Here is an 11633-nt window from a genome sequence, read left to right as displayed (position 1 = left end):
ATTTGAACAATTCGGGCGCATGTCATTTCGTTGCCATACCTTGCACTTATAACTAACATATATGTATATATATATATATATATATGTCCTATCATGCCTTGGCCTACATGTGGAGAAATACACTCACTCAACTCATTTATATTGCTGAGATAATAACACAAAATATCAGTGACGTCATCTACTTGAGAGGCGGCAAGCATGAAAACAAGGGGTTGGAGGAGGGTACCAATATATTTTTCTTTATTATTGACTGTTTATCCAATATCAGCTGTAGAGGTAAAACAAAACTTTTTTTATTATTTATAGAATAATATCAGTGCAGTTTAGAGCATAAGCATGTAAATTTATGCAATTTAATCGACAATAAATGTGTCAGTCCCCTTTGCATTCGAAATATGTTAGACTTTATATAACTTTACAAGCCACTGTGATGGCCTCATAAACAGCAAATATCTAATTATTATTGGGGACAACGGTTGAACGATGACAACGGGTTCAGAATACCCGATAATTATTTTTACGCCATACCATCCCTGCAAGTTATAATTCAAGTTACCCCGTTGGTGCCCCTTCAACTTTTTTCACAAATGCGTTTTAACACCTTTTAAAGGTCTCAGGAACCTTGAAATATGCTCTTTCCTCTGTGTTGTTTCCTGAATCTTAAAATATTGAGTCGGTTCTGTATATTACATACGGTGAAACTTGCCGTTCTCGAAGATTACAACCCAGTAATGTCATTCAAAGTCATCGAAAGCGGTGATATCATGCCATTTTCTAACATGACGTTTTTAATTTTCGTGGGAACCTCGAAAAAATAACACAACGATTACTTTTTGGATCAATAAATAAGGAACGGTGCCGGGCCGTGAATATATGTCCGGCTACGTTAATCTTAAGAGTGCGTCCGTTCTATGTTCTGCTCTTTATAGTAGATTCAAAATCCAAGATGTCGGATAAGTGAGCGAGTTTAATCTACTATAGGAGCCATATACATCCTTAAAATGTAGGTCGAGTGATGACTATTTGAAGCAACAACAATATACTTGTAAACAAAAGGAAAAACTTAGCAAAAACATAGATGTGTCATGTTTAGGTGTGATGAAATCAACTTTTAAAACGGTCTTTGAAAACTACATGTAAATATCTAAATACGGACTTCATACAAGTCCGTGATCTTAATTCGACTGAAAACATATTGTCCTTGACCTGTTGAGTGTCTGGTCCTATTGACATGGTAAATTCATTTAAAACTAAAATTGATTCAATATTCACAAAACACTGTGTGCTGTCGTATCATTAAGTCATCATTGTGAAAATTTGTTTACATTGATCTATTCCCGCCATGTCAGGCTTCGTCGGGGTCTCTGCTATGTTTTATCATTAACCTGCAAATTCAAGCTTTTGTTATACACGGGCGATGTTTTGGAAACGTACGGAAATGTGCGGAGTCCTTCCTCATTAAAATGTAATTAAAATACGCATGATGACAACAAAGACTGGTTATTGTGGCGACCATTTGTAAGCTTAGTGATTTTATGGATGGAACCTCAGAGATCATACATACAGGTTAGTAAAGACGCTTAAAGTATCAAATAAAACAACGACACACATTGTTGACGACAAAGAAACAGCTGACTGGCTGTTACCGAGTTCAATTATGTGTGTTTTGTTGCGCAATCTTTTGTATGATTTTGAAGAAGGAAATAACACGGTATTTAACAGATCCCTTTGATCAGCATTTAATGTTTGTTTTAAAGTAAAACATGTCTGTTAAAAACGTGTTGTGCTAGGTTTATTTGTAAATGGACATTGGGACAATGAAAGTCGAAAGAGGCAGTCAAAAAGATCATAGACGCACTGATGTCTGTGACTTTTCCGCAGGGTTCTGACTGTCTGTCCACGGTATTATTTATTTCATGAAATCCAATTCATCGAAATATGTATATGACATGCATGCATACTGATGCATATAGGTATTGATGCACTAGTGTGATCCATCAGTGTTGTCAGAAACATGTCTCTGGTGTTGTCAATGATTATGTCATATGCATGAATTAAGAAGAATATCAGAACAAAACATCACTGTATGAGTCTCTTATAATTTGTATATATATATAGACCACCTGTATACTGTTTATATCTCAATGCTATTTCTAAATTAAATATGTAACGTGTATGTATATGTGTCTAAAATATAGAATGTACAAGGATAAGCTGGATAAGGTGGATATACTGTACTGTCATGTCAGTGAAATATTGATATAATACATAAATAATTTGTTGAATCATGTACACCAACATAAATTTAATGTTCATAAATGAATCACAACACATTCAACAAACAATGTATCTTAACATACAGCCTTGAGGTTCTCTCTGGCTCAAATCTTCTTGGTGGAAGTAGTAGTATTTGGTGGCCATCGATTCTGACGATTAGTCCCAAGCTGTTGGTTTAGAAGATAAAAGTTTTTTATTTTAAGATAAGAAGAATTTGAGTTTTAGTGATAAGATATGTGTGACAAGTGATTTAAAGGTGTCAACAGTCCCAGCAGAAACAAAAGACTGGAGAAATGAGTTCCATTGTATAATAGATGTTTGATAGAAGGAGTGTTTATAGCAGTCTGTAGAGGTTTGTATGTGTCTGAAAGTGCATGGGTGGGTGTTGGCTTGAACAAAGGTGCTAGTTGACCGGGAAAAGATTTTCAGGATGAAGTGTGACTAGGCCATGTACTATTTTGTGGATCGTAATAAGTCTGTTTTACCTGCGGCGAACATGAAGTGGTGGCTGGTGTGGAGATTCAGTCATGTTAGTGACAGAGTTTGTATTGTGGTAATTGTTACACACGTATTTGAAGGCTTGAAGTTGCAATTTTTCTAGCTGGTTTATCTGTGATGTAGTATGTGGATCCCAGGACATACTAGGGTTTTATAAGCATGGTCTTTAACCTATGGAGAGTTTAAAGTTTAAATTTCGTTGAAAGAAGCTGAGTGATTGATTTGCTTTAGATGTAATGGATTTGATATGCAGGTCCCATTCCAGGTGAGACTATATGGTGACACCCAGATGTTTCGCAGATTTTGTTATCTCTAGAACATGGCCGTGTAAAGTGTAAATTGTCGGTGAAGATTTATCGTTTATTTGTGACTTGCTGTATGTAGCACTTGTCATGAAGAAAGGACATAAGCAAATCTTGTTCCCAGGCAGCTGCAGTGCCAAGGTCCAACTGAAATTTGTGAACATCATCTTTGGCTTTGATGTTCCTGTGTATAATTCTATTATCAGCAAAGAGTGGGAGAGAGTTATATTTAATGTATTCAGAAAGGTATATCAGAAATAGTATGGGGCCAAGAACAGTGCTCTGAGGGACACCAGATGTGACAGAGACTGTGTCAGATACATTACCATAAGGTATAACAGACTGTGTTCTGTTTAAGAGAAAAGAAGCTATTCATTTGTGAGCATTTGATCTGATGCCAGAGAAACAAAGTTTGTATAGCAGATGCATTGTTTGTAGTTTTGTTTTTAGTTTTCCCCTTTTTTGACTTGCTTTGACTTATAATATTTTTTACATTTGTTAACTTTTTTCTGTAGTTGGCCATTTATCCAGGGTGGGATTTTGTGTTTGAAGTTTTCTTGTGGGGCATCCTGCTTTACTGATTAACAAAGATTGGTTTTGAGTATGGTCTATAAGGTTTCTGTGTGTGTGTCATTATTTTTTCGCTTTAAGGGTATTGTATGGTCTTTTAGGTCCTTATTGATTCTGTCCCAATTAGCATTCCGAAAGAGATGTAGTTTTTGTGATTGGGGATTTATTTCTTGTAAGAGAAACATGAAAGTCTGCAAAGAAAATATCATGATCTGCCATGTCTAATGGTGGTATTGTGACTAATTAACAATTTGGTGTAAGGAATGGTCAGTTATTAAGTCTTATAGGTGTTGGTAAGGGTAATGTTTGTTTTGCCTGTAATCCTACAGAGGACAGTCCAGACTATGTTACCTAGATTGAAATTAGCTCTATGAATCTGGGTGGAGTTGGTGTCGGAGCAGATTCTATGGAGAGATTGGCAAAGTTAGTCAAGTCATATAATGTAATGTTCAGAAGGAAGGCAATTGTATTGGGGTCTGTCTTCCCAGTAAACTTACAAAATGCAAAATATTTATTAAATTAATTGAAGTATTGAAAACAACACTGTAATATCTATTTTTTACCTCTTTCATCATAAATTTTACCTCTATAATAAAGTATGAAGCTTTATTTACTCTCTGTCCTTTAGATGATTTGTTTCAAAAACAAAATAAATTATTTGCTAATTGATATAATCCACAGTCCATACTGTTGTTTTTATTTGGATGTTGGGTTTTTGTAACTAAGACAAATAAAAACACATAACATGTACATGTATGCACATGTTGGCTCTGTGAGAAGCACATATATATTGTTACATGACAGTATACCCTGTAGCAATCATCCGACATGAGTGCACTGTTGGTTTTTTTTTGTTTCAAATCTTTGTAGTTTTTACCCTAAGCTTAATAAACAGGATATATTTTTCACAGGAGCCTTGAGACTTAAAATTGTAGTTTGTTCAATTAATTTATCTTCAAGAAATATTTTATCATGCTTTTATTTCATTTTTAAAAATAGATGAAAACGAAACCCTTGTAAATTACAACCTTTATCTGATGAGAATGTCTATTTGTGGTTTCATACACACATACTTTTTATCTAATCAGTGTCAGATTTTTCTTAAAGGGTTGACCTTCGGCATTTTGTTTGTTTTTTTAAGACAAGTTTAGAACAACAATTCCAAAATATTGACGAGTCCCAATACTTAGAGATACATTGTGTAGTGGTATCTTAAAATTTGAGTCCCTCAGGAAACTATGAGTCCAGGACTCAAATAACCCAGTCCCAATCATCACTGATTCATACCTGTGATTTTAGAAAACCAAGTTCTTACTTGATTTGCATTTAAAAATCAGTACAGTCCCTTCATCATGCTTGCTACATTAGAATGAATTTGCCACATGCCCTGTACTTTGATTAGACACAAAGTAAAGAAAACAGATTTAGTCGATTTGTTTTATGGCTTACATTAGCTTATTTGATTTAAATTAGTGGCATGATTTTACGCAAATGGGATGACTTGCAAAATTAATGGCAATTTTTATAACAAATTCTGCTCTGTCACAGTCTATGGAACAGAGAGTTACCCAGCACTTTACATGATACCTATACACAGTAATAAGCTGTAGCTGATTGATTGTGCATGCTGATGACATTACATACTATTATAATACAGTGAAAAAGTTTAAACTCGCTGTGTCTCCAGTGCGTATACATAACATAATGGGTTATTTTCCTATCAATTTAGGGTACCATAAAAAAGCATTTTTCAGAAAAGAATCCAGTGGTAGTCTTCTGAAATGTTTATATAGTATAAGTGCGTGATACTCTTTACAGTAAGAGCACATTTGCTGCCTGATGTCACAACTGTACAAGTAATTGTAATCTATTTATATGACCTATATATCTTTGCTGTGACTCTTCCTTGCCACTACAGTAATACATGTAGTAGATTGAAGGCTACTGGTAAACTCACTGACAGAAGTTAATACATAGCAGTTTTAACTTCATATTTATTGTTTATCATTTATTAATGAGTGTGTTTTTAATTGATTATCATCTGTATGTCAGAATAAGCTAATGTGTAGATTTTGTATAATTTTTACAGGTAATGGAAGGCAAACTGAAGTACCTGTCGATCTTATCATCTGGCATGGAGGCAATGCTCACCAGCGGTCAGCACTCCGATGTGACAGTGGAGGTCGGAGATCGAAGGTTTCTGTGTCACAAAGTGGTTCTAGGTGCTATCTCCCCCTACTTTGAGGCAATGTTTTCACATGACATGCGTGAGAACCTGGACAACCTTGTGACCCTACATGACATTGATCAAGACGTATTTGATAGTGTATTGCAGTACATCTACACTGGTAAAAATGTTGTCTGTGAACTCAATGTTGAAAAAGTTTTCCAAGCAGCCTCTCTGATGCAGATTCCGTGTTTGCAGGAGCGTTGTGAAGAGTTCCTTCTGGCTCAAGCATCTTATGAAAATTGTATAGGTATATGGAAGATTGCTAAAGCTCACAACAGGATGAAACTAGCGGACAAAGTGTGGATCACCATTTTGGAAAACTTTCCTGTTATATCTACCACAGAAGATTTCCCAAATCTAGATGCAGATGAACTTGTCAGTATCATCAATAGTGATCACCTCAACTCACCCAGTGAGGAGTTTATTTGTGACGTGGCCATACAGTGGGTCAACCACAGTTCAGAGGAGAGACAGGATAAGCTGCATGAGATCTTAGGGAGTCTTCATCTCCCCCTAGTCTCAAGTGACTACCTTTTCAACTTCATGGACAAAACTCCCTACATCAAGACTGATCCAAGGTGTATGCGATTGCTATTGGAGGCACTCAAATACCACACTTGTGTTTCTCGACGTCAAGACTTCACATCACCTCAGGCATGCTGCAGACAGAACGGAACAAAGGATGATGTATTAGTGGTGATAGGAGGACTCTTATCGACAACTCCGCGTTATCAAACCACTAAGGAAGTTCTGTGTTTCAGTTTTCAGCAACATCGATGGTTCTATCTCCCATCTCTCCCATACGACCCTGGATATGAGTTTGCTGCCTGCACCTATGCAGACAGGCTGTTTATATCTGGGGGATGGCTTAAACTTCAGGGTATGGCAGAGTACAAGACACACAAGAATCAATGGGAAGTGTGTGCTTCTCTCTGTAATGGGCGCTGTGGCCATGTCATGGTGGCAGTTAACGATTCCATTTTTGTGATTGGGGGACGAGATGGTCGTGCTCCAGCAATCACAAGTATTGAAGAGTTCAATCTTCAGACAGAGAAGTGGACCAATGCTGGTGACCTGGTACTGGGTGTCAGGTCTACCTCTGCCTCAGTCATTGGGGAGAAAGTCTTTGTGTTTGGTGGAATCACTGAGTCAGACAAGGATTCTAACTCTGTCCAATGCTTTGACTCCCGAATGAGGACATGTACCATTATTGGTGACCTTCCCTTTACCTGTAGACTTACTCGGACAGTATCCTTGGATACAAATGTATATGTATTAGCGCCAGATGGACGAGTACTTCAGTTCAAAGACCCAACACACATGAACAATGTTCTGAATGCATCATCACCCCGTGGTCGACTGGATTCCTCTAACTCTGATACAAGTATTTCTGATACTGAACCAGGCTCTTCTACTTCTTCAGAAGTTTCTATTCTGACTCTGGGCAAACTGAGGTGTCGGCTTCCAAACTTCAGTCAACATCACTTTGAAGTCATTCAATACAGAGGGAAGATCTTGCTTGTGGGAGGCAAAACACCAGATAATAACATCCTGAAAAATGTCAAGGTCATTGATCTGAACAAGAAAAATCTGGAGATTGAGTCCATGGAAAATCTAGAGATGCCATCTGCTCGCTGGTGTTTTGGATGTGTAAAGTCTGTAATACGTCGTGACTATCTCAACAATGAGATATGTGGTTAGGTCATTTGGATACACACACTTCAATAATGTGTCAGACAGCATCATTTTCCAAGAAACAGGTGCTTGTTACTTGTTATAAGTAATTGTATAACATTGTGTCAATCCTCTCTGTGGCATTGTAAAGTTTATGATATAGCAGTGCAATAGTGTTATTTATACTAGGTGTTTATGATACAAGTTGCCAATTTAATGAAGGTGACATTTTTGAATGGATTCTATTTATTCCTTTTCTAGTGTAATAAGCAATGTATTTAACTTATCTGGTCAAAGATCTAATTATAATCATCATCAATGACAAACAGTTCAATTTTTTTCTTTATTTGACTGGATGATGTTGAAAAATTCTGAATGATGTGAAATGAAGTCTTAAGGGAAATAGCAGTAATTACTACAATATTAGCCTGTGGTGGTGGTGGTAAAATTGAGGGAGTGTTACCACAATATTAGCCTGTGGAGGTAGTGAAAGGGAGAAGGTATGTCACCACAATATTAGCCTGTGGTGATGGTGAAAGGGAGGGGATGTTACCGCAATATTAGCCTGTGGTGATGGTGAAAGGGAGGGGGTGTTACCGCAATATTAGTCTGTGGAGGTGGTGAAAGGGAGGGGGTGTTACCACAATATTAGTCTGTGGAGTGGTGCACAATATTAGCCTGTGGAGGTGGTGAAAGGGAGGGGGTGTTACCACAATATTAGCCTGTGGAGGTGGTGAAAGGGAGGGGGTGTTACCACAATATTAGCCTGTGGAGGTGGTGAAAGGGAGGGGGTGTTACCACAATATTAGCCTGTGGAGGTGGTGAAAGGGAGGGGATGTTACCACAATATTAGCCTGTGGAGGTGGTGAAAGGGATGGGATGTTACCACAATATTAGCCTGTGGAGGTGGTGAAAGACCACAATATTAGCCTGTGGAGGTGGTGGGTGGGGGTGTTACCACAATATTACTGTGGAGTGGTGCACAATATTACCTGTGGAGGTGGTGAAAGGGATCTATTAGCCTGTGGTTTAATGCTCTGCCTGTGGAGGTGGTGGGAGGGGATGTTACCATTATTAGCTTGTGGTGGTGGTGAAAGGGATGGGATGTTACCACAATATTAGCCTGTGGAGGTGGTGAAAAGGACCCATCTTTGATGTCATATGGTTGTCCTTGGGTGAGACACTGTACTGTAATTGTGCTTGATGATATATGACTGGCCTCCTGTATATTGTTCAATGAAGTAGGCATTCTCAATTCTACTAGTTGGATACAGCACAAACTTACAATGTGTAATGGCCACTTGTTTGGGTAATATTTGATATTGACCCTGTTCACATACTAGTAGGGAATTATACCAGTCCTACATACAGCACTTGAGTAAACATACAGCCAGTAACAGTAAGTGTTGTATTTCAGTAAACAACTTGTCATTATTGTTTTACAAATGTCACAGACATTTTACTCTGGAATTCCTCAGGAATCTCAATGGTATACAACTGTGTCATGTCAGCCACTGAACCAACTCTGTCATTATAATACAGTATTACTCTATTCTTCTTTTATAGCTGTAATGTGTATTGTAGATCACACCGTTTTGTATATGTACACTTAAAATGTTGATATGATGCAGTTAGGTGTCCCAGCAAATCATCAAATTTGGCTGATTATTATATACAAATTGTATATTATGGTTACAGGGACTAGTCACCTTGTAGGTTACAGGAACTAGTCACTTCATGGTTACAGTGACTAGTCACCTTGTAGGTTACAGGGACTAGTCACCTTGTAGGTTACAGGAGCTAGTCACCTCATGGTTACAATGACTAGTCACCTTGTGGTTACAGGGACTAGTCACCTTGTGGTTACAGTGACTAGTCACCTTGTGGTTACAGGGACTAGTCACTGTGTGGTTACAGGAACTAGTCACCTTGTGGGGACTAGTCACCTTGTGGTTACATGGACTAGTCACCTTGTAGGTTACAGGGACTAGTCACCTTGTAGGTTACAGGGACTAGTCACCTTGTAGGTTACAGGAACTAGTCACCTTGTAGGTTACATGAACTAGTCACCTTGTGGTTACAGGGACTTGTCACCTTGTAGTTTACAGGAACTAGTCACCTTGTGGTTACAGGGACTAGTCACCTTGTGGTTACAGGAACTAGTCACTGTGTGGTTACAGTGACTAGTCACCTTGTGGTTACAGGAGCTAGTCACCTTGTGGTTACAGGAACTAGTCACCTTGTGGTTACATGGACTAGTCACCTTGTAGGTTACAGGAGCTAGTCACCTTGTAAATTACAGGGACAGATCACCTTGTAGGTTACAGGGACTAGTCACCTTGTAGGTTACAGGAACTAGTCACCTTGTAGGTTACATGAACTAGTCACCTTGTGGTTACAGGGACTTGTCACCTTGTAGTTTACAGGAACTAGTCACCTTGTAGGTTACAGGAACTATTCATGTTTACTGGAATATGTCATCCCTATCACTTTTGTTTTCTTTTCATAAATCAGTAAGGTCTTGTGTTGTTGACAGGAGTATGTTTCCTGTTAATGTATTTCCTTTTATGGTGTCTAATCTACAGAGTATGCAGAACTAACTTAGACACAACCTCTTCCCTTGTATCGTAGATACAGACAGATCTATGGTGATATTCTGATAGGCCAGGTAGTGATTCTCAACTTAGCAGAGGCCTATTATTAGTGTTGATTTAATGTTCCTTAGTCACAATGCCTCTAAGGAGTAGTAGTCCATAGTTTAAGATGCAATACAATTTTTCACCTATCACATAATATTACAATCTCATGGTGAACTTTATGATGTCTGTATGTGAAGATGTAAACTGTTATAACACATTTCTTTATATTCATATATAAACGATCCATATTGTTTAATTAATTGATTAATATTTAAACACAAATTTTGAAAAAAACACTTCATAATATCAATTTACAATTTTGAATAATGTGCAATTTCAGTCTTTCAGTTTTTTATTTCCAATACTGTATAGCAACTGTAGGTAAGTTATGTATGATGAAAGTTATGAATGTAGGATTTTTAGCAAACCTTTGCTTTTTGCAACTTTTTCAGTCTTTCATTGTCCATTAAAACATATCTACGAATTGCGTAATATGTTTGATTGTGTGAATAGTAATTACAATAATATGTGTTAAAATCACCATTATAGGATACATTTTGTACATAAATCTAAATGTATATATTAACCAAAATAGTCACCTCAATCAGCATGTGAACATCATCATTCTTAGTCAAAGCCATGAAATACCACTTTATATATCTCTTTGCATTTCAACATTTTGGTAAAAATCAAGCATTTATTGTACAGTGTGAATATGCTGTGTGTCTTGATTCCTGTAATCTCTCCCCTTCCCTACCTAGCCAAGCATAATGTTTTACCTGATCGTTTGCTATTCCTGAATCTAGTTACATCACCTATGTGGATAGTTTATCTAACTGAGAACTTTTTTTTATATATACATGTATATATTTATGATAAATGTCCTGGACATAATGTTCCCTCACATTAGTATGAACATTCAGACATATATATGTAACACTTATGCATTCATTACATTTCAGATGAGTTCAAATTTGAGGGTTCAAAGGCACCTTACTATTTTTAGGTTAGAATTTGCTTTAATGCATTTTAATGACTTCATAGCTTAAGGGATTTTGATAAAACTTTACACACTTATAAAGTACTACATGTTTGACACCTCAAACAAATTTCAATTTCAGGGTTGAAGAATCAAGGTCAAGGTTATAATTTTAAACAAATCCTTGTCAATGCTTTAGTTGCTTTATGTCTTGAGGGATTTTGAACTGATATCACCTGGATATAGGAGCAAAATATCTCACTTAGGTTTGATTTTCAGAGTTGGAGGGTCAAGGTTAGTATCACTTAGTATTTTTAGAAAACCTTTGTCAGCTCACAAACAGTTTCATTCGTAAAGGGATTTTGATCAAACTTCATATTCATATAAAGGATCATGATATGACAGGCAAGTCAGAATTTCAGGGTTGTATACAGGTTTAAGGTCACCATTCATACTTTTGATGA

The 11633-nt window shown here is 37.1% G+C and overlaps 1 protein-coding gene across 1 annotated transcript; it reads left to right on the top strand.

Annotated features, from left to right (window-relative positions):
• Positions 1–1539: 1539 nt before the first annotated feature.
• LOC132558869 (kelch-like protein 24a) lies at positions 1540–7578 on the top strand. Its single transcript, XM_060223487.1, has 2 exons — positions 1540–1566; positions 5737–7578. Exons 1-2 carry the CDS (start codon positions 1540–1542, stop codon positions 7576–7578), a joined length of 1869 nt encoding a protein of 622 aa, XP_060079470.1.
• Positions 7579–11633: the final 4055 nt, after the last annotated feature.

Source organism: Ylistrum balloti, unplaced genomic scaffold (assembly GCF_031769215.1).
Source record: "Ylistrum balloti isolate Yb309-2 unplaced genomic scaffold, AGI_CSIRO_Ybal_v1 Utg370834, whole genome shotgun sequence".
Classification (NCBI taxonomy): domain Eukaryota; kingdom Metazoa; phylum Mollusca; class Bivalvia; order Pectinida; family Pectinidae; genus Ylistrum; species Ylistrum balloti.
Note: the sequence above shows the minus strand (reverse complement) of the source record. Positions and strands in the feature narration are given on the sequence as shown.

Coding starts and splice junctions, on each gene's coding strand:
- LOC132558869 (XM_060223487.1), top strand. CDS start 1,540: ATGGAACCTCAGAGATCATACATACAG. Junction 1,567..5,736: donor CTCAGAGATCATACATACAG/GTTAGTAAAGAC, acceptor TAATTTTTACAG/GTAATGGAAGGCAAACTGAA.